This window comes from Oryctolagus cuniculus, chromosome 12 (assembly GCF_051225735.1).
Source record: "Oryctolagus cuniculus isolate XC-2025 breed Fujian yellow rabbit chromosome 12, ASM5122573v1, whole genome shotgun sequence".
NCBI lineage: Eukaryota > Metazoa > Chordata > Mammalia > Lagomorpha > Leporidae > Oryctolagus > Oryctolagus cuniculus.
This window is the reverse complement of record NC_142878.1, coordinates 108,137,229-108,159,103: the sequence shown is the minus strand read 5'-3', so window position 1 is coordinate 108,159,103 and position 21,875 is coordinate 108,137,229. Positions and strand designations below refer to the sequence as shown.

General features: G+C 65.8%; 1 protein-coding gene across 2 annotated transcripts; it reads left to right on the top strand.

Moving 5' to 3' along the window:
* Positions 1-9,621, top strand: SNX33 (sorting nexin 33). Of its 2 annotated transcripts, XM_070054646.2 has the most exons (3): positions 900-1,065; positions 1,526-3,326; positions 8,475-9,621. In XM_070054646.2, exons 2-3 carry the CDS (start codon positions 1,868-1,870, stop codon positions 8,726-8,728), a joined length of 1,713 nt encoding a protein of 570 aa, XP_069910747.1. In that variant the 5' UTR covers positions 900-1,065; positions 1,526-1,867; the 3' UTR covers positions 8,729-9,621. The 2 variants fall into 2 exon arrangements, with proteins under 2 accessions (XP_069910746.2, XP_069910747.1); XM_070054645.2 differs by lacking the exon at positions 8,475-9,621 and having other exon boundaries at positions 1-1,053; positions 1,526-1,665.
* Positions 9,622-21,875: the final 12,254 nt, after the last annotated feature.

Genomic DNA, 21,875 nt, shown 5'->3' with positions numbered 1-21,875 from the left:
ACCCACCCCCCCAGGCCTTATTTGTCCCTGTAGCCCGAGGGCCTGGTGCAGTCGCTACCCTGTCGATGCTTCCTGAGCGCAAGACCGAATAAATCAGAGGCGGAATGGATGGGGACCAGCGGGGGCCCCCAAGGCAAGAGGCAGGCAGAGCCAGCGACCAAAGAGGTCCCGCGGGCCAGAGGTCGGGACCCACCGCACCCTCCTCGTGGCCGCCGCTGTCAGGACAGGACACGCAGCCCTCGCCGTCACCCAGCGCCGCGGCGCCCGGCCTGCCAAGGCTCGTGCCCCGTCGCCGCAGGTGTAGGCGCCTGCCTTTCCCGCGGACGAGTCGCCCGGAGCACGGCTGTTCCTGGCCGTATCTGCCTGGGGGAGGGCGCATCCCTGGCTCTCCACGCCCCGCGCCCGCGGCCCGGCGCTGGCGCCCTCCTGGCAACCCGGCGCTTTGCAAACTTTCGGAGTTTTCCTCCACTTGCGTCACGGAAAAGGCAGGAGGGTGGCCGAGGCCGGCTTGCAGGCGGCGGCGGCGGCGGGCGAGCTCCCCCGCGTGGCGCTCGCAGTCCCGGGGGCCCGGGGGCGACTCCGGGCCGCGGGCGGGCTGGGGGCGGGGAGGCGGCGCCCGGGGCTGCTGTCCCGCAGACTCGCAGCCGGGCGGGATCCCAGGGAGCCTCCTCGCTGCGCTGCCGGACGGTGCAGGGCAGGGGCGCGCCCTCCGGACACCGCGGGGCGCGGGGCGCGGGGCGCGGGAGGGGGCCGGGCCACGCGGGGCGGAGCCGGGCCGTGCCTGCCCCGCCGGGCGGCGCGGAAGTGCGGCGGACTTCTCCCGACTCCCCAGCCTGCTTCTCTCCGCCCCCCGCGCCTCCCCTCAGTCTCGGACGCCTCCTCCCGGAATCCCTGTTTTTTTTGTTTTGTTTTGTTTTGCTTTGGAGCTGGCTTCTCTCAGGCGGCGAGTGCGGGCGAAGGAGGCTGGGGGGCGCAGCCCGTCCCCCCACCGGCTGGGACCCGCGGGGCGGAGCGAAGCGCGGACGTGGAGCCCACTCTCTGAACTACTGCTGAGTTGAGCGCACGGTGCGGGGCGGGGGTCGTGCGCACGGGCGCTCGGGGGTGGGGAGGAGGGGATCCCTGGATTCCGATCGGGGTCAGCTTCAGGCTCACAAAGTGTTGAGGAATTAGGCAAACAAAAGAGGCCGCCCAGCCAGTGGCCAGAAGTCGTGCCCCCTCCTCCCTGGGGTGAGGCCAGATCCCGCAGGGGCGAGGCGTTGGCAGTCTGCTGCGTGCCCCCGGCCCGCGGAGAAGCCGGGCACGTCCACCCCTGGCCTCGACGCAGGAGGCTGCTCCCGTCGCCCTTGGATTTTTGAGAACCCGGTGGACCAGGAGGAGGAGGAGGAGGAGGAAGGAGGAAGGGGCAGATCTGCGGAGGAATGTGAGCGCCTCCCCAGGCCAGCGCAGCCAGAGGAGCTGGGAGCCAGCGGGCGGGCCCTGCCTGGGTTTCTGCGCCGCGATTCCCAGGGACTCTCTTCTATTTTAGAACATTGCCCCAGTGGAAAGCGTCGGATTCTTGCCCTGCCTTGCATAGCTGGCTCCCGCAGGTCACTTGACTTTTCTTCTGGGAGTGGGAGGAGGAAGACCATGGCCGGGAGCCCTCCCTCCCTGGAAGCACATGGCCAGATCCCTGATTGGGCCGCTGCTGGGCCCTGGACACTGCTTTAAAGAGCGGGCGGCTGGACAGCATCCGCAGGTGCAGAGACCCCACCTCAGGAGCCGGGAAACTGAGCTGGGGAAGGAACCTTGGACATCTTAGTGAGCGGCCGCGAGCTGGGCAGGACCCGCTCCTTCCAGTCCCTCTCGACCCCCTGCCCCCGGCCCAGCCATGGCTCTGAAAGGCCGGGCGCTCTACGACTTCCACAGTGAAAACAAGGAAGAGATCAGCATCCAGCAGGACGAGGACCTGGTCATCTTCAGCGAGACCTCGCTGGACGGCTGGCTGCAGGGCCAGAACAGCCGCGGCGAGACCGGGCTCTTCCCGGCCTCCTACGTGGAGATCATCCGTCCCGGCGCCGCCAACCACGTTCACGCTGACCACTACAGTGGCGCTTCTGCCGGCTCCCTGGGCACCCAGGCAAGCTTGTACGACAGCCCCAGGAGCGGCGGTGTGCCCGGCTTCCTCTCCAACCAGGGCAGCTTCGAGGACGAGGAGGACGACGACTGGGATGACTGGGACGACGGCTGCACGGTGGTGGAGGAGCCGCGCGCGGGGGGCCTGGGCACCAACGGGCATCCCCCGCTCAACCTCTCCTACCCGGGCGCCTACCCCAGCCAGCACATGGCCTTCCGGCCCAAGCCGCCCCTGGAGCGGCAGGACAGCCTGGCCTCAGCAAAGCGGGGCAGCATGGTGGGCCGCAACCTCAACCGCTTCTCGTGCTTCGTGCGCTCCGGGGTGGAGGCCTTCATCCTGGGGGACGTGCCCATGATGGCCAAGATCGCCGAGACCTACTCGATCGAGATGGGCCCTCGCGGCCCCCAGTGGAAGGCCAACCCCCACCCGTTTGCCTGCTCTGTGGAGGACCCCACCAAACAGACCAAGTTCAAGGGCATCAAGAGCTACATCTCCTACAAGCTCACGCCCACGCACGCCAGCTCGCCCGTCTACCGGCGCTACAAGCATTTCGACTGGCTCTACAACCGGCTGCTGCACAAGTTCACCGTCATCTCGGTGCCGCACCTGCCGGAGAAGCAGGCCACGGGCCGCTTCGAGGAGGACTTCATCGAGAAGCGGAAGCGGCGGCTGGTGCTCTGGATGGACCACATGACCAGCCACCCGGTGCTGTCGCAGTACGAGGGCTTCCAGCACTTTCTCAGCTGCCTGGACGACAAGCAGTGGAAGATGGGCAAGCGGCGAGCCGAGAGGGACGAGATGGTGGGCGCCAGCTTCCTGCTCACCTTCCAGATCCCCACGGAGCACCAGGACCTGCAGGACGTGGAGGACCGCGTGGACACGTTCAAGGCCTTCAGCAAGAAGATGGACGACAGCGTGCTGCAGCTGAGCACCGTGGCGTCGGAGCTGGTGCGCAAGCATGTCGGGGGCTTCCGCAAGGAGTTCCAGAAGCTGGGCAGCGCCTTCCAGGCCGTGAGCCACGCCTTCCAGCTGGACCCGCCGTTCAGCTCCGAGGCCCTCAACAGCGCCATCTCCCACACGGGCCGCACCTACGAGGCCGTGGGGGAGATGTTCGCCGAGCAGCCCAAGAATGACCTTTTCAAGATGCTGGACACACTGTCCCTCTACCAGGGCCTGCTCTCCAACTTCCCCGACATCATCCACCTGCAGAAAGGTAGGCTCCGGGGCGCCCGGACCCTCTGCCGCTCCTTCGGCGTGGACGTGGGTTGCTCGCGGTGGCTGGTGACTCCCTGCGTGCCGGGGTAGCGTGCAGGGCGTGGGGTCCCTGTCCTGGGGGGCCTCCTTGTTTGCCTTCCTCTCTGTGCCTGACCCACTCACGCCTCATGCACGGAGCCCCTGCACTCTATCGGACAGGGCTCTGGGGTCACGGAGATGAGCCCCTGGGCGCAGGGGGCACCCCGGCCGGGTAACAGAGCACGGTGTGCAGGCCCGCTGCCCAGCGGCCCTGCTCCCGTGTCCTTGTGTCCTATCTGTGGCCTCCTATCTCTGTCCTGGAGGAGCTCTGTCCCTGTTCCCAGAGGAAGGAACAGGTGCCCACAGGAGGGCAGCGGCATGGGGCGTCCACGGCCCAGCTGGGACTGTCCCTTCCTCCCGCCGTTTCTCCAAGGACATGTCCGTGTTGGCTGCCTCCCAAGGCTAGCTGTGTTTTCGGTTCTCATAGCCCCTCGTGTGGGGGAGGGACAGGATGGGCCCCTGCCTGCTGCTGCCAGGGAAATGACTCAGCCCAGGTCACACGGGGGCGCCAGGCTGCAGACCCAGGGGCCCAGGGCCTGGCCGTCCCCCACCTCTCCCCAGACCTAGCTTCTCGTCTTGCCTGAGGACGGAGGCCCTGGGCTGACCAGGCAGGTGGCAGCGAGGACAGGGCCTGTGTCAGGAGAGGTGTGGTCCTCCCTGGGGCTGCTTGGTAACTCCGGAAGAACAGCTGCAGGGCGTGGGGCTGGCTCCCTGGCCCCTGGGCCCTGAGGTCAGGCCTGGCTCAGTGGGGATGCTGGGTGGGGCCGCCAGGCAGAGCTCCGGTACCCCAGAGAGTGCTGGGCTGAGCCAGCACAGCTCTGCTTGCCCAGGCCGCTGCCTCCTGGGACTTTGCCCACGACTCAGCCTCCTTCTCACCCCACTTCCCCCACCCTGTCCCACCCATTTCCCCTTCATCTCCTTCCTCCAGCCTCTTCTTTCCAGCTCCTAAAGACGTGAGGCCTGAGTTCCTGTCTTGGCTTTGTCCCCAGCTTGCTGTGTGTCCCTGGGAAGTGCCAGGGCCTCTCTGGGCCTTGCTTTCCTGATCCGTAGGACATGGGAGAGGGGGCCGGGGCTCTCAGGCCTTGGCAGGGTTGCGGTGGGGAGGGTCTGGCCTGGCAGCGAAAGGATGCCTCCCATCTGGCTCCGAGCTGCCGGGCAAGGGCCCACTGGGTCAGGTGTCTCCCTGTGTGGAAGTGGAGCCGCACGCTGGGGCCTGGGAGAGCTGGTTAAACCGGCTCCCCGGATGGCGTGTTCCTGTGTGGGCAGCGGGAGGAGGGAGCCAGCGACTTCACAGCTGCTCCCCGTGCCATGTTGGGGACCTTTGCTCAGGGCAGAGCTGGGGCAGAGGGTGCCCTTGGCTCCCAGGCTCTCCTGGTAGCAGGAGGGAGGGAAGCAGACCGGCCTCTGTAACCCTGGGTCGGGAGACGGGGTTGGCAGAGGCCGCGTGTGAGGTGTTCCTCGGAGTCAGTGCCTCTGTGTTTGGGGGCACTGCATGGCTGGGCCTTGGGGGCTCACTCGGCTCCAGACGCTGGCCTGGGGTCTGGCCGGGCTGAGTTAGCAGTGGGGCTTGGACTCTGGCCGCGACAGAACTGGCAGGGTTTGGGGGCCACAAGACCCTTTCTCAGAAGGAGAGGAGCGAGGCCCACCCACCTGGTCTGCCCACTAGAGTGAGCCGGGGCGGCGGCAGGAGAGGCTCTGGTAGTAGCTGTCCTGGCACAGCCGGGGGCAGGTGACTGCCCAGGGCGAGCTGGGGCCTGTGGCTCCCCACCTGAGAGCCAGCCAGGGCACGGAGGCAAATCCCACGCAGCAGGTTGGCGCGACTCGCCCCCCACCTTCCAGGGTGCTGCAGCCGGGTGAGAGGCAGCCGGGCAGGAATCTGAGCCCAGGGGTGTCTGCCTCAACTGTGTCAGACGGATGGGGGAGCCCCCGCCATCACCAGGGACGGACTCCTGGGGAGCTGAGCAGAAGGGGGATAGGACACGCGGAGGCCTAGGCGCTCTGCCACTCACTCCGCTGGCGTCCTCGGCGGACCAGAGGCAGGCCCAGGGCTGCAGGGCACCATGGAGGGGCCTTGTACTCTCAGGTGGGCCAAGGCCAAGGCGCCCTGCAGGGACACGCTGTGGCCTGGGGGACAAGTGGAGCCAGCTCCTGTTGGGCCTTTTTTTTTTTTTTTTTTGACAGGCAGAGTGGACAGTGAGAGAGAGAGACAGAGAGAAAGGTCTTCCTTTTGCCGTTGGTTCACCCTCCAATGGCCGCCGCGGCCAGCGCGCTGTGGCCGGCACACCGCGCTGATCCGATGGCAGGAGCCAGGAGCCAGGTGCTTTTCCTGGTCTCCCATGGGGTGCAGGGCCCAAGCACCTGGGCCATCCTCCACTGCACTCCCGGGCCACAGCAGAGGGCTGGCCTGGAAGAGAGGCAACCGGGACAGAATCCGGTGCCCCGACCGGGACTAGAACCCGGTGTGCCGGCGCCGCTAGGCGGAGGATTAGCCTAGTGAGCCGCGGCGCTGGCCGGGCCTTTTTTTAAGAAAAGATTTATTTATTTGAAAGGCACAGTGGTGGGAGAGGACAGGGAGAGAGAGAAATGGAGCGAGATGTCTCACCCCCCACTGGTTCACTCCCCAAATGGCCACAACAGCCAGGGCTGGGCCAGGCCAAAACCAGGAGCCAGGAACCCCTTCCTGGTCTCGCACGTGAGTGGCAGGGGCCCACCCACTTGGGCCGTCCTCTGTGGCCTTCCCGGGGGGCATTAGCAGGGAGCTGGATGGGAAGGTGGGCAGCCAAGGTTCCCACTGGTGCCCGTGAGGGATGCCGATGCTACGGGCGGCGGCTTTACCCTCTCTGCCACAGTGCCGGCCCCTCTGTAGGCTGAGCCATCATGTGGCCTCCGAGAATTCCATGAACAGAGAAGAATCCCGCCCTGAGCTGTCCAGCTGGTGCTTGTCTGAGCTCCTGGACTCCTGGACAGAAAAGCGGTTTGCACCGTGGTGGTGTGGTCTTTGACGCTTTCCGTAGTTCAGTGATCCTTCGGCTACACTGTAGGCCAGGGACCGTGCTCTCCCATTGTACAGATGGGAGCAGCTGTCATCAGCGTCTGCGGCAGCTGGTCCCAGGCGAGAGGTGGGGCTTGCCGGAGGGGACCAGCCTGCCCCTACCCAGGGTGGGGGGTGGGTGCTGGCTCCCTTCGCATGGTGGCGGCAAGATGGATTGCGGTGGCATGGAGGGAACATGCCGGGGATCCTGGGAGCCCCCACCAAGGCAGAGGGGGCCCCCAGCTCTCAGCTGTGCTGACTCCGGCCTGTCGGGTGGGACACGTTTGTGTTAGCTGCTGCTGGCCGCAGCACTGAGTCACAGGGTGCACAGGGGCCTGGGAGCCTCCCTGACACGCAGGGCCTTCGCCCCCCCAGCCCGAGCCCCCTGCTGGTCCGTGGACACCCCAGAGTGGTGCCTGGTCTGTTCCTACCCCTCGGGCCTTAGTCTCGGTGGCAGAAAGCGCCTTGCCTTCCTCCGAGGCCTCCTGGGTGTCGCTGCCCTCCCTGTGCCCGCCTTGCCCGGGAAGGTGGGGTCCGGGCTCGCATTCCGGGTCCTGCTCTGGCCTACCTTCCTCGTTGCCCGTCTCACCCCTGGGGACCTTCCTGAGCCCCCGTGTTCTCCTGGAAGACCCCGCAGAGCCCCCTGCAGAGAGGTGGCATCCACCCCAGACTGGCCTGTGGGCCAGGCACCCCGTGGGCCAGGAAGGGGGTTGGGAGCCCTTAGGCAAGTACTGCCCCATCCAGGCCTCAGTTTTTCCTCACAGTAGTGGGGTGAAGGGTGGCTCTCGCTGGGCCCCCTCCTGGCCCTTGGTGGAGAGTCCCCTTCTGCCCAGGGCTGAACCGTGGGGGTGCCGAGTGGGCTGGGAGTTGGGGGCTGCAGGTTTTCTTTGGGGTGCTGTATGGGCAGCCCTGGGGAAAGGCCGCTGTTGGCCAGCGAGCCACACACTGCCCCACCATGTGGGTGCCGCTCCTTTTAAAGGCGTGCAGATGCAGAGCCCTGGGCCTGGGCCGCTGTAGCTCCTCCCTCAGAGCGCTCTGCAGTGTCATTCAACTGGAGTGAGGGTAGCACAACCATCTGGGAGAGGCAGGCATGGGGGGAGCCGGCTGGGGGTGCCGCCTCCCTCCCTAGCCCTCCCCACCTCCTTGCAAGGCAGAGTCCCAGAGCGCCCCCCCTCCCCGAGGAGGCGGTGCCCGGCACAGGTCAGGTGCCCCCACCACCAAAGCGCCTGTGGCTCGGAGCTGCCAGGCTGCGCAGCGATCCAGATGCTTCCGCAGTGGCTCTCCTGTGCAGGTTCATCCCGCTGCCCATCTGTCACTTGCTCCTCTGGTCCCCTGGGGGCTGGGTGGGAGACACGGCAGGTGGCCTTGGCAGTGGGTGTGGTGGGGGCGGGGTGGGAGCCCGGGGAGGGCAGATGGGGGAGGGGGCACCGGGCGCTCTGGTGTAGAAGCGGCACCTGATCCGGGCCTTGAATTATGAATAGGGGCTCTGAGGGCAGAGGCCCGAAGGCAGGACAGGACAGGCTGAGCTGGTGAGCTGGGGGCCCGTGAGGAGCCTGTGCAGGGGCTTCCTGGGCCAGGTGCCAGGGAAGGTGCCACCTCGAGGGACCTCTTTCAGGTGCTGCCCAGAGTGGGACGGAGGGCCAGGGACTGGGAGGGACGGGGCCCGAGTCAGAGCCACAGACGCCTCACCATCCGCCAGGGCCCAGGCCTCGCTCTGGGCGGCACCAGGGCCCTGGAAGGATGTGGACAGAGGCAGGTGGTCAGGGAAACCGCAGGATGGCCAGAGCTGTGGTGGCACAGAGCCCAGGGAACCTGGCAGCGACCTCCCACCGGGGTGCAGGGAAGCCTTCCTGGACGAGGTGGCATCGGAGCTGAATGAGCAGCCAGCACGAGCGGTGCAGGACAGGAGCCCCCTGGTCCTGGAGGTAGATACAGGTAGCAGGGGGCTGCAGCGGCCGGGTCAGGACATGCAGCGGAGCTGGGGGCGGGGCTGCGGGAGGGGGCGGGGCGCCCTCACGCCTGTCCCCTCCCCGCCAGGCGCCTTCGCCAAGGTGAAGGAAAGCCAGCGCATGAGCGACGAGGGCCGCATGGCGCAGGACGAGGCGGACGGCATCCGCCGGCGCTGCCGCGTGGTGGGCTTCGCCCTGCAGGCCGAGATGAACCACTTCCACCAGCGCCGCGAGCTGGACTTCAAGCACATGATGCAGAGCTACCTGCGCCAGCAGATCCTCTTCTACCAGCGCGTGGCCCAGCAGCTGGAGAAGACGCTGCGCATGTACGACAGCCTCTGACACGCGGGGCCGGGCCGGGCGGGGGCGGGGCTGGAGGCGCGGGGCTGACCCCTCCAGGTCGCTCGAGGCCCAGCCTGGCCTCAGCCTCCCCCGGGGCCTGTCAGAGGCCTGCCCCGGGCGGGGGGGGGGGGCGCCTCCGAGGCGAGGGTCAGAGAGGAAGGCAGTGCCTATGACGCCGGCCGTGCCGCAGAGGGGTGCCGTTCCAGCGGTGGGCAGGACCGTGGGGAGCACCGAGAGGAGCCCGGCCAGCTGGGCCGGTGGATACGGCTGTCTCCTGTCGCTCTCGCTCTCGCAGGCACATCTGTGCCCGCTGCACGGCGATGCTGGCCCGCGCGGCCGAGGGAGGGGACCCCCGTCGCTCCCGTGTCCCTGGCGGGTTCCTGGAGCAGCGGCTGCAGGCCAAGCCCCTCCCACCGCGGACCCTGCCGTACCCCGCTCCGGTGCGGGGACACCCCGTGGACCACAGGGGGTCCTGGTGGGCGCCTTCCTGACGGCGACCCGCATAGGTCCTGGCTACCTAAGTTGACCAGCAAGAACTCCCCACATTCCACACAGGCCCTGGGGTCTGCTCAGTCCTGCCCAATGCACAGAGGGGAGCCCCAGGGGAGTAAACTGGCCCCACCCCCACCCCCACCCCGGGGCCCAGGCCCATCTGCCCTCGGCCAGCTTCACTGTGATGCACGCTCCTGCTCCCGGTCAGGTTGTGCCTGCCACCTATGTTTACATCCTCCGGGGTCGCTGCCTCCCCACGCTGCACCCAGGGTGTGGCCTGGCGGTGTTGGGGGCAGCTGACCTGTGCCACCGCGGCCCCCAGGACGTCATGAACTGCTCCTGGCTGCTGCTGCTTTTCTGTCTTTCTTCTCGATAAACCTTTCATGATTCGGACCACGGAACCGCGGCCTTTTCTGAGCCAATCCGGGAGGGTTGAGAGCCTGGGGGAGGGGCCGTGGGCCAGACTTAGGGGCCTCGGTGGGCGCAGGTCTTGCCAGGTGCTCCCAAAGGCAAGCTGGCTGGGGGGAGTGGGAGGTGGCCACGGGCCCCTGCTGGATGCCCTCCCTCCCGAGGCCTCCCTCTCCTCATCTCTGAAATGGGTGGCGCCCTGCCCCGGGGCCTGACTGTGCCCCTGCCCCATGCCCCTGAGGTGGGCTGGGGAAGGAGTAGGAGGCTGGGCCCCAGGATGGTCTGGGGAGCAGGAGCCTCCTCTTCCCCAGGGAGCCAGATCCCAGCCTCACCCCTGCAAAGCTCGGGTCTGGGCAGAAGGACGGAGAGACGCAGAAGCTGGGTCCTGCCTGGGCGGTCCCAGGGTCCAGGCCTGCAGGGGCTCCCAGGTTGGAGCTAACCAGGAGCTGATGTGTCCCTGGAGAGGCAGGCGTGCTGGGGGAGGGGCAGCCTGGGCTCCCTGCTGGGGGCGAATGGGTCCTCCTGGCTCTGGGTCCTAATTAGGTCAGATCTGGGACTTTCTGAGAGATCCCACCCCCACCACCTCCTGCCTTCATTTTCCAGCCCAGCCGAGGAAGTTCCACCCTTAGCTGCTCTGACCTCTGCGTGGACAGGGCCTGGAAAGCCCCTGCTGCCGCCCGCCGCCCCGGGGCCTGGCCTCGAGACCACGCCTCCCACGCCTCCTGTCCTGGGGCGGGCGGTGCGGAACGGGAAAGGAAGTCTCAGGACAGCCCGGCCTGCTGCCGGTGTCCTGAGCTCTCCAGGCTGGGGCAGGCGGGCGTGTGGGGAGTGCCCTGGCCGCTGCCGTGCAGGCTGGGGGACCTGGAGATTGGTCTGGGCAGGCTGTGGCCTTCTCAGCAAGGGGGCGGGCGGCAGAGGCTGCTGGCTGGCTCAGCCACATACCAGGCGGGTGTTCCGGGCCGAGCTGGGCCCAGCCGCCTCCCCTCTCCTCCTCTGCTCTGGGGTGGTGGGGGGAGTGTAGAAAACAAGGCCCTTCTTTCTGCCCTGCAACCAGGACCCTGGGGTGCGGGTGGGAGACCCCTGCTCCTCACCCTTAGCCCGGCTCAAGGAAGGGAGACTCCATATGGCTGCTGGAGGGGCTGTGGGCGGGGGCGGACCTTAGCTCCTGCAGCCTTTGCCTCCTGGACACAGGACAGCCGTGCACACTGTGCTGTGCCTGTGCTGCCAGCTTCGGCAGAGCCAGGCCTCAGGGCGACAGGTGGCCCCATGTCAGACCCACACACCAAAGCAGACACACACCGTCAGCACCCCTGCCCACAGGTGCACGGGCCATACCTGGCTGGCACCACACATGCTCTCTCATAGGCACGCAGAGGCGCACACACACACACACGGAACACACCCCCCCAGAATCCGAGTCACACACCCATCTGCCCGGGTGTCACGCAAGCGTGGCCATACCAGGACTGCAGCTGCACCACCTCCCAGGCCCCAGCAGGAGAACGTGGCAGAACAAGTCGTCTGAGGGGTGCGCAGCATCAGCACCCCGTGCGGGCCCACGCCCTGAGAGGCCTGGCCCTGCTGGCGCCGCAGACGGGAAGCTGAGGCCTAGTTAGTGAGTGACGGCGCCGGGTGGGGATGCCCTGGGCCACAGCCCAGCTCTGTGGCTGGCCCTGCCCCTGCGGGCCAATGCCCCAGCGCAGGCTACCTCTGAAGAACCCTGGCTGAACCCACTGGACAAAGCTCTGGGCATCTCCCAGCGCCCAAGCTTGGGCCGAGTGGCAGCGTCCACAGGGGCCAGGGCCTGGGCGGGAGGAGCATTCCTGCCCGCGGAGCAAGTGCGGGCCGGCCCGCCCGCTGACTCAGGCTTCCAGGAGCGGAGCCCTTGCAGCGAGGGGGAGGTGAGCCCTGGCGAGGAAAAGCAAAACCCAGCTCCCCCAGTCACGCTCAGAAGGTTCATTGTGAAACCCGGCTCCGGGCCCAGCACGGTTCATCGGGTCATCGCCAGCTGCCTTGCTTTTGGTTTTGTCTTCTCAGTTAAAGCCCCGAGCCGGTGCTGTCTGTCCAAACCGTCCCAGAGGCATGGCCTGCTCGGCCGGCTCCATGATGTCAGCCGACCGCCGGCGGAGGAGGGGCCCAGCCCCCGGGAGGCCGATGCAGGGCTGGAGTTGAACCCAGCTCTCGGTTTCAGGCCCCAGTGCCACCCAGAGGAGCTCAATTAGGGCCCAAGTAGGAGGGTGTGGCAGGGCCCTCTCCAGAGCTGCAGATGGGTGGGGGCTTGAGGGTGGGTGGGTCCCCGCAGCCCCCCCGGGTGAGCAGGGGCGGCACACCAAGGGCCTCCACCTCACATCAGTGTCTGCGGCTGCCCAAGTCCCGCCAGCTCCCCCGCACTCCGCAGGGCAGCAGCCGTGATCCTGGATCAGCAGCGCCCCACTCCCACCCCTGCGCTCCCTGGGGCCGCACCTGAGCCTGGGGGAGGGCGCGTGAGGGACAGGGGTGGCCTCTGGCTCCCTGAGTCCCACACATTCAGATTTGCCTGCATTCCTCACCAAAGGGTTCCTTTTACAACGTGAGGCTGCCCTGTCTTAGAGATATTAAATAACTTCACCTAGATTCTGCCATTGTCCGCACACCTTGTCCTGAGTGGGCACTGAGCCTGCGGCGACTTCCGTGGCCCTCTGAGTGTCCACCCTGCCTCCTGCCTTCAGCGCCTGCTCCCTGGACGCTGGTCCTGGGCTCTGTGGGGCTGGCTTTCTCCACCCTTCAGCACCCGGGGCTCCCTCTTGGCACCTGTATCCAGGGCCTGACACCCATCCCCGCTGTGGCCTCGGGGGTACCTATAGCTCCCAATTGAAATCCAGCACTGGCCAGTGGTGGTGGGGACGGCTCTGCGAGCTGCCTATCCACCCTGTGTGGCCCTTTGTCCTGTGGGGTCTGGCAGCCTCTGGGGAGTTCCGCCTGGGCAGGGATGCTGGTCCCACTGCCCACAGCTCTCACACCCCGTGCACCCCGTGATGGTCCTGGGTGTGAGATGCCATCAGCATTGTTGTACAGAGGAGAAGGTGGTGCTGGCATAGTTGAGGCCAGGAGGGCCAGATGGTACCCAGGCCTGGGCCCCCTTGTGCTGGAAGGCCAAAAGCCATGCCTCGGGCCAGGAGTTGGAGGCTGGTGGGACCCTGGAAGCCCCCTGATCTGAACCCCTTGCTGCCATTTATCAGGAGTGCACTGGGAGGGGGCATAGGAGGTTCCACTGTACATCCGGCTGCCACACCCCCCAAGCAGCAGGTCCCCGGCTGCTTCCCCCATGCCACCCAGCTTCAGCTGTGCCTGGTCTCCAGCGTATGTGTCCACCTGTGTGGCTGCTAGCAGTGTGCATACCTGCTCCAGCTGTGCCCAGTCCCCAGCGTGTGTGTGTCCACCTGTGTGGCTGCTGGCACTGTGCACATCTGCTCCAGCTGTGCCTGGTCCCCAGTGTGTATCCCCACCTGTGCCCAGTCCCCAGCGTGTGTGTGTCCACCTGTGTGGCTGCTGGCACTGTGCACACCCGCTCCGCCTGTGCCTGGTCCCCAGCGTGTGTGTGTCCACCCGTGTGGCTGCTGGCAGTGTGCACACCCGCTCCGCCTGTGCCTGGTCCCCAGCGTGTGTGTGCCCATCGGTGTGGCTGCTGGCAGTGTGCACACCCGCTCCGCCTGTGCCTGGTCCCCAGCGTGTGTGTGTTCACTCGTGTGGCTGCTGGCAGTGTGCACACCCGCTCCGCCTGTGCCTGGTCCCCAGTGTGTGTGTGCCCATCTGTGTGGCTGCTGGCACTGTGCACACCCGCTCCGCCTGTGCCTGGTCCCCAGCGTGTGTATGCCCATCTGTGTGGCTGCTGGCACTGTGCACACCCACTCCGCCTGTGCCTGGTCCCCAGCGTGTGTGTGTCCACCTGTGCAGCTGCTGACCATGCGTGCACCTGCTCCCTTGGGACACGTGGGTTCTGCAGTCACCGGGCCATGTGGACTTCCCCTGCGTTCCCAGCCTGCATGAGTGTGGAGTGGCTGGGCACACTTGCCGTGGATATTCTCGTTTCTCCTTTTACTCCACGGGAGCCCCACGGCTGTTGGGAAGGCCATACCAGCAGAAGACGTCAGCAGGGCGGTGGCACCCGTGGGGTAGCTGGGTCATTAGCTGGAGCAGGCCTGGGGAGAGGCAGGGCCAGAGCCACCAGCGCCCGCACTGCACAGAGAAGGAAGCCGGCTGGGCAGGTGCTGTAGGTCGCACGGTGTGTGAGTGGCCGGGCTGCCCCAGACCTGGACTCTGCCCGTGAGCCAGTCTCCAGAGCGAGCAGCCCAGGGTTCCAGCTGTCATCGTATGCATCATTCCGGGGCAGAGACTCTGCCGGGTCCCCAGCTGCCACGCGCCCCGACCCCCGCTCAACAGCTCTGCCGAGAGCTGAGACAGGGCTCACAGCCCAGCCCTCCCCTGGATGGATTCCTTGGGTGACCTCAGGCAAGCTCGTCACTCAGGCTCAGTTTCCCCACATCGCTGCGGTGATGGTAGTCATGATCACACAGGGCCGTGGGCTCACAGGCCTGGGCACCGTCACTGCACCAGGTGCTCTGTGTCCTCAGAGTCTCCCAGGCCAGCCAGGCAGCGCTGGGCGGAGCGTACAGGTATCTCCCAACGTACCCTGTGCTGGGCCCTCTGTGAGTTAGCTCATTGCCATGAGTCTACAAAGAAGAGAAGTCGCCTGCAACTCCTTCCATCTGTACGGGGCAGGAGGGGTGCTGTCTGCCCACCCGGAGCTGAGCCCTCCCGCAGCACCAGGCTGCTGGGCCAGGAGGGCCAGGGCCAGGGTCCTAGGAACTGAGGGGGGGGGGGCAGGTGGCAGGTGCAGGGTGGAGGTGGCTGTGTGCCTCCAGGCCAGCAGGTGGAAGGGCAGAGGGCTTGGCCGGCAGACAGTGCTGAGCAAATATTTGTTGAGTGATAATCTTCTGTGGGGCCTCTGCCTGGGGTGTGGGAGTGAGATGTGGCTGTAGAGGAAGGGGCTGGACCGGTGAGGCCAAGGGCAGGACGCTGGCCCCTGAGGACTGTGTCATGAGCTTCCTGTCGCCGACCCTGGGGCAAGGGGGCAGGGAGGGTGGCAGGGAGACGCTGAGACTGGGAGTCCTGTGAGTGCCTGGGCTGAGCTGGAAGGGGGCGAGCGCTGTCCCAGTTCTGGGGCTTTGGTGGGGGGTAAGGTGAGACAGGCAGAGGTGAGGCGATGGGGATGTGGCTGTGCCTGGTCCCCAGTGTGTGTGTCCATCTGTGTGGCTGCTGGCACTGTGCACACCTGCTCCACCTGTGCCCGGTCCCCAGTGTGTGTCCCCACCTGTGCTTGGACCCCAGAGTGTGTGTGTCCACCTGTGTGGCTGCTGGCAGTGTACACACCTGCTCACCTGTGCCTGGTCCCCAGCGTGTATGTGTCCCACCCATGTGGCTGCTGGCAGTGTGTACACCTGCTCCACCTGTGCCTGGTCCCCAGTGTGTGTCCCCACCTGTGCCTGGTCCCCAGCGTGTGTGTGTCTACCTATGTGGCTGCTAGCAGTGTGCACACCCGCTCCGCCTGTGCCTGGTCCCCAGCGTGTGTGTGTCCACCTGTGCGGCTGCTGACCGTGCGTGCACCTGCTCCCTTGGGGCACGTGGGTTCTGCAGTCACTGGGCCATGTGGACTTCCCCGGCGTTCCCAGCCTGCAAAGGCCATGCCTGTCAGCCTGGGAATCATACTCACGCCCTTTCTTGCTCTCGAATGCCACACGGTGTGCAGGAGCAAAGCTAGGAGCCAAGCTCCTCCAGGGAGAGCCTGCGTCTGACGCTCTCACCGTCTGCAGCTGCTTGTCTGCACCCTCTTCCTGCCCCCACGGGCGGATGGGCCAGAGCAGGCTTCTAAGGCCACCTCGGACATCAGCTTCTGGCTCTCTCTGGCTTTCACCTCTGGGGCTTCCTGGGATGGGCTCTGAGCTCCTCCCACAGCCCCCGAGACCCCTCTCGACTTCAACGTCATCTCCTTGGAGAAGCCTTTCCCGACCCCCGCATCCCCTGGCCCTGTCTTGCTTTTTTGCATTTCACTTGTCTCTGATTGCCAGTTCTACATGTGCATGTGTTTAACTTTTTCTTCCGTTTCAAACATACACAAAGCAGACAAACTGACAATGGAGCCCCGCGTGCCCCGTCATCAGCTTCAACGGTTAAGGACACCAGGCCAAATGTCCCTGCCCACACCCCTGCTGTGCAGCCAGCTCTGCACAGTACGCGGCCTCATGCACAAATACTCGAGCGCGCAAGTTGTGTTTTAAGCGTGTGTTTCTGGTCCCCGTCCCTGGCACACAGGGGAGCCGGCCTCTGGCTGGCTCTCACCGCTGTAGCCCCGCGGTCCTCACACGACCTAGCTCACAGCAGGTGCTCTGGGAGGGCATGCAGGGCCTCTGGTTTGCACACAGCTGTGGCTGTTGGAGACTGCATGTCTGTGCGCCCAGCTGCATGGGGCGGTCCTGTGGCTGTGCCCATGCACGCGTATGTGTGGCTGCAGCTCCTGCTGGCAGAATGCATGCGCCCCTCCTAACGTCATCTCCACAGCCCCAGGACCCAGGCGCTGGCTGCAGGGAGCATTTCTGTCTTTCTCAGCAAGGCAGGGGTGTGGGGGTGGGAGAGGGATGTGTGTAGGTCCCTGCTGTGTGTGTGTGTGTCCACCTCTGTGGCTGCTGGCCATGCATGCACCTGCTTGGCTGTGCCTGGTCCCCAGCGTGTGTATGTCCCAGGGAGCCCCTTCCTGGCCGTGTCAGCCCCACCAGCAGAGTGGCAGCTTCCTGCCCCTCCTGGGCCAGCGTTGGCTGGGTGGGTCACGCTCTGTGCACGTGAGGGGTGGGGTGTCCCACCCTGGCACTTAAGGCTCTGTGGATGACCCCTGGGTATCTGGGCAACCAAGGCCATACAGGCTGGGGGACATAGGGGCTGAGCCCTGAGCCAGGGGCTTGGCAGTGCCCCCACTCCCACCTGACTTCTGCATCTTAAGGGGCCGGCCCTGGAAGGGGGACATCATGGAAGAGGGAGCATCAGGTGGATTCCGGGGGGCCCCCTATCAGGGGCTTCTCTCAGCTGATCCCCACAGCCCCTAAGAGCCCCAGACTCAGGCCCAGAGAAGAGGTGGTGTGGCTCAGCCCAGTCACACAGCAACTCCCTGGCACAGCTGAGCTCCTGGGGGCTCAAAGCCCTTATGGAAATGCCCCAGGACAGCTCTGAGGACCAGAGCAACCCAGCAGAGGGTGGGAGCTGGGCTGGGGCCCTCTGTGCCACCACGTACCAGGTTGCTGGTAGGGACAGGAAGCGGGGCCGAAAGGAAGAGGGGTGGGGCTCCAGGCTGCAGGCAGGCGCTGAGCTCCCTTGGGCCCAGCTAGGCTCTCTGGGGCCAGTGACCCCGTCCTGAGTGAGAACAGCTGGGTGGACTTGTGCAAGCTCCAGGGTGGACAGTCACTGCCTCTGCCGGCGCTCCTGCATTCATGGGCTGTGTCTCCCTCCCCGCCCCCCCCCAGGCCAGGGGAGTCTCGGGCAGATTGTGAGCGGAGCAGCTGAGGTCCAGAAACTGAGTGGGGTCCTCAGGCCTTCCCATGTGTCCACACCTCCAGGACAGCATTTGAGTGGGGCTGACTCCGAAGGGACCCTCCCAGCTACCTTCCAGGGGGCTCCAGCATTGACTCCCCTCTAGGCCCCCCGTAGACCTGGCTCCGCCTCCCCCAACAAGCTGCAATGGGATTTCTCTGCCTGGCCACGCCCCCACGAGATGCCCTGAGGCCTCTTCAGGGGCCTCCCTGCTGAGAGCCGTGTCTGTGACACCCAGGAGGGTTTCAAGCCTCCGGGGTGGCCCAGCTCTGCCAGCGAGTTGCTGTGTGACCATAGGTGGGCTGCTCCTCTTCTCGGGGCCAAGGACTGGGGCTCTGAGCACCCTGATTGGAGACAGGATCCTCGGGGTGCAGGAAGAGGAGAGCACCCCAGACCCGGCTCTGAAAATCTGAGCTCAGCTGGCCCCGGAGGGGGGAGGCTGTCTGGGAGGGGGTCCTGGGAGGACCCCGCGTCATCAACCTTGTTTCTGTTTGAGGGGAAGGTCCCACGCACCACTGGGTGACCGTGTCCTGGGTGCAGCGCTCTGAACAGATGCTCCCCGGGTGTGTGGGTGGGAGGAAGCCACGGATGAGTGTGGAGGGAGACATGAGCTCCGGAAGTCCAGGCAGGCTGCAGAAAATCTACCCTAGAGAAGAGACTCGGGACTCTGGCAGAGCCCTGGGGGGTGGGAGCAGCAGTGGGAGCCAGCCAGCAACCCTGGGAATCAGAGTGGAGGTCCAGGAGAGGGGTCTGGGTGCCCAGGGTGGGGGGCACCTGTGTGGGGAGGGAGACGTGGTGTGTACTGATCATCCCCCAGGCACCTAGCACGAGGCCGCAGTCCTGGGCCAAGCTGGCCATGGCCTGGAGGGAGTACACAGGACTGGAAGAATTTATTCTGCAGTGAGGGAGTCTGGGGGGTCAGTCACCCTGGACGGGAGCTGGGGGCCCCGAAGGCACTCCCAGCGCGGGGTGGCACATGGGCTGGGGGAGCTGACAGGGCCTAATCCTCTCTTCTTTGACCAGGTCTGGGGAGGATCCGGGCAGGCAGCTTCTCCCCCCCTCCCCCGCTGCTGTTCCCGCTGCTCCCGGGGGCCCCAGAGAGGCAGGGTGGGAGGGACTAGCCAGCTGCAGGCAGCAGGGAGCCGGGTGCTGCTGGGGTCCCAGGGAGCCGTCTCCAGGAGAGGATGGGAGTGGGCCTGGCCACCAGCCATGCTCTCCTCTGCTGCCCTCTCTTGTCCCGGAGCAGGGACCCCCCAAATCTGCAGGGGCTGTGGGGACTCCCCCAGCACGTGAGGGAGGACAGCATGGCGGGCACAGAACCCTAGGATGGGGCGGGGTATGACCTCCTCCTGGCTCGGCTGCTAACCTCATGGGTGTGCCTGGCCCGCTCCCTGCCTCCCCCACAGCCGTTGGCCCTAATTAGAGGCTGGGGGTGGGGGCGTCCATTCTCGCCCCTGGGGACCTGGCTGACTTGCAATGCCACCTGGCCCAGGATTCATCGCTGCCTAAGGCTCCTGGTGACGTCGGGCTGCTGGGCACGGTGCGCTCCCTGAACTGGGAATGCAGACAGCTTTGGCGGAGCCTTCAAGGCCCTGGGGGCCGGTGGCTGGCGCCCTCGTGGTCTCCTGGGCATTAAGAGATCAGCGCTTTGTCCTCCAGTCAGGTGTAGCCGAGGCTGTGTTTGGGTAAAGTGGCCTCCTCTTGGCCACGGGCTGATGTGACCAAGGGCCGCAGGGAACCTCCGACCAGAATTGAGAAGGAACACACAGCGGAGGAGGCCACTGAGGAGCCGACTCACTTTACAGGGACAGCAGCCCTCAGTTAAATGCTGCCAGCCCTCACCCTGTGCCTGAACATGGAGCCAGGAGGCAGCCGGATGTGTTTAGTTCCAGCTGCTGCCAGGCTGCTCCGTCCATCCGTGGAGAGGCCCGGGAGCCTCCTGCGCGGCTCGCCCCGCAGCGTGAGGCAGGCATCTCGGTTCGGGTCACTCGCTGGCGCGTCTGGGGCTCTTTAGGAAGGGCTGGGTGGATTCCTGTCCGCATCGCTCACAGCATTTTTGGCACAAAATGCCGTTGGCGAGGCCTAATTTTAGCAGCAATGACACAGGGATGGCGTTAGCCACGAGCAGAGCTGGGGGCTGGACCCCTCCCAGTCCCACTCCCTGCTCAGGGCTCCCTCACAGGCTGCGGCCAGGAACGGGAGACCCTAGTGGGAACTCTGGGGTCTGCCAGGCACCTCACCCCTTTAAGACCAGGAAGCCTCTGGGCCGAGGAAGACGCCCGCCCGCAGCCCTGGAAGCTCCCCCATTGGTCAGGAGAGGATGGGGACTGAAGGGGGGGGACTTCTCTGGCTTCCTATTGGAGGACGAGCGTTCCAGCTCAGTGGGTTCCACAGCTACCATAGCAACCCCACTTAAAGGGCCAGCCTCACCTAGACCGAGAAGAGCTAAACCGTTGAGGGTGGTGAGCAGGGTCCCAAGCTGCCAAGTCCCTACTCTGCTTCCCCACCTGTGGGTTTTCTTTATTATTAATTTGAAAGGCAAAGTGATAGGGAGACCTTCGATGGGCTACTTCGCTCCCCAAATGGCCTCAACAGTTTGGGCTGGGCCAGGCCAAAACCAAGAGCCCAAATTCCATCGGGGTCCTCCAGGTGGGTGGCAGGGACTCAAGCACTTGGGCCGTCACTTGCCGCTTCTCAGGTGCGTTACCAGGAAGCCGCATCAGAAGCGGAGCAGCTGGGGCCAGTGCTGTGGCGTAGTGGGTAAAGCCACCGCCTGCAGTGGCAGCATCCTATATGGGCGCCGGTTTGAGTCCCGGGTGCTCCACTTCTCTCTGCTGTGGCCTGGGAAAGCAGTGGAAGATGGCCCAATTCTTTGGGCCCCTGCACCCACGTGGGAGACCGGGAGGAAGCTCCTGGCTCCTGGCTTCTGATTGGTGCAGCTCCAGCCGTTGCAGTCAATTGGGGAGTGAACCAGTGGATGGAAGACCTCTCTCTCCTCTCTGCCTCTCCTCTCTCTGTGTAACTCTGACTTTCAAATAAATAAATCAATCTTTTTTTTAAAAAAAAGAAGTGGAGCAGCTGAGACTCGGACTGGCCCTTGGATTTGGGATGCTGGCGTCCCAAGCAGTGGTTTAACCCGCTGTGCCACAAAGCCCACTCCCCTGGGCTCCCTAACTCCACTGATGCCAGCTTAGGTCCCTTAATTGTCAGGGGGTCCTGGACCCTTGGCTCAACACCACCAGCTGCTGGGGCTGTGAGAGGGCCGCAGACGGGGAGCACATGGCTGTGAGGTTTGTGTGTGCCCATGTGAGTGACGTAAGCAGGCATTTCTCTTTGCTGCAGGTCTGAGGGTCACGCGCTAACCCGTGTTCCCACACAGTGCACACTGCACGCGTGTGAACAGCTTCAGAGCTCACAGAGCACCCTGGGTACCACATGCAGGCTGGCTCCTGCCGCCAACCCGAGCCGAGCCGGCCCTTTGAAGGAAAGGGATGCAGCCAGCCAGCCTCTGAAGCGGTGTGTCTGAACAGGGCAAGGGATTTGCGGGAGCAAGGCCTCCCAGCGCTGGTGGGCCCCACAAAGACCCTTCCCCGCATCCTGATGGAGCTGCCGACACACGCCCCAGCGCCAGGCCAGGCTCCAAGGAGCCGGGACAGTGCCAGCCTGTGCCAGCTCGTGGGGGCAGGGCAGGCCAGGCCGTGCAGGGTGTCGTCAGTCTCCAGGGGAAATCGGAGACGAGGCCGGATCCTGCCTGGCCAGTGTCACCCTCCTCTCGCTTACACACCCAGGGGAACTGGTGCCCAGGGTGGAGCCTGGCCCCAGAGAGCAAAGCCCTGAGGACCCAGCTCTGAGCTCCAGGGAGGGGTAGGGCCCCTGTGCGAGGCTGGCCTGGGGCTGCCAGAGGGAGCTGGGCTACACTGCGACTGCCCAGGACCCTTGGGGCCGTGAGGGGCAAGAGGCTCACGGGGCCTGGGGGCCTCACCCACTCAGCTGCTGCCTGGCTGCACGGCTCTGCCCGTCCCCGACTCTCAGCCCAGGTCCTCTGGGGGCACTCTCAGGGGTGAGCCTGGATTCCGTGTTTCCTGCCCTACAGTTTGCACAGCAGTGGGAGGGACACGGCAGGTTGACGCCGAGACAGGAGAGCATCAGAGCCCGGTTCAGAGGCTACAGATGCGGGCCCAGGGAACAGGCTGCTGAGGTCCCCAGGCCTGGACCCCTGTCAGCTTCTCCTGATGATGACCTCAGCCTCCTCTCGGGCCAGGCGCATCCCCTGGCCCCGGAGTCCACCTCCACTGCCCCCAGCCCTGGGGCAGTGCCGAGGGAAAGGCCCCCGGGACTTGCAGAGGGGCCCCACGGAGGTGCCGGGGTCTCAGAACCCAGCTCTTGCCAAATGATGAGCTCCCGGCCATGCACGGGGACACCCGGCTCCTCAGTCTTCCACAGAAGCACCCTCTGGCCATCGGGGGCGAGGGGTGGACAGCGGTGGAGGCTGCCCCTGGACAGACAGCCACCCCTCCTCCCCCTCAGGCCTCCAGGCCCCCAAGGCTTCCCACTGCCCTCACCTTCACGGCTCCAACCGTGTGTGAGGGGGTGGGAGGGACGGGCTGTGAAAGCCAAAACTCCGGCTAAGAAA

Excerpts from the sequence above, each read along its gene's own strand:
- SNX33 (XM_070054646.2), top strand. The coding sequence starts at position 1,868 with ATGGCTCTGAAAGGCCGGGCGCTCTACGACTTCCACAGTGAAAACAAG. Across the intron at positions 3,327-8,474 it reads CATCATCCACCTGCAGAAAG|GCGCCTTCGCCAAGGTGAAG; the intron begins GTAGGCTCCGGG and ends CCTCCCCGCCAG.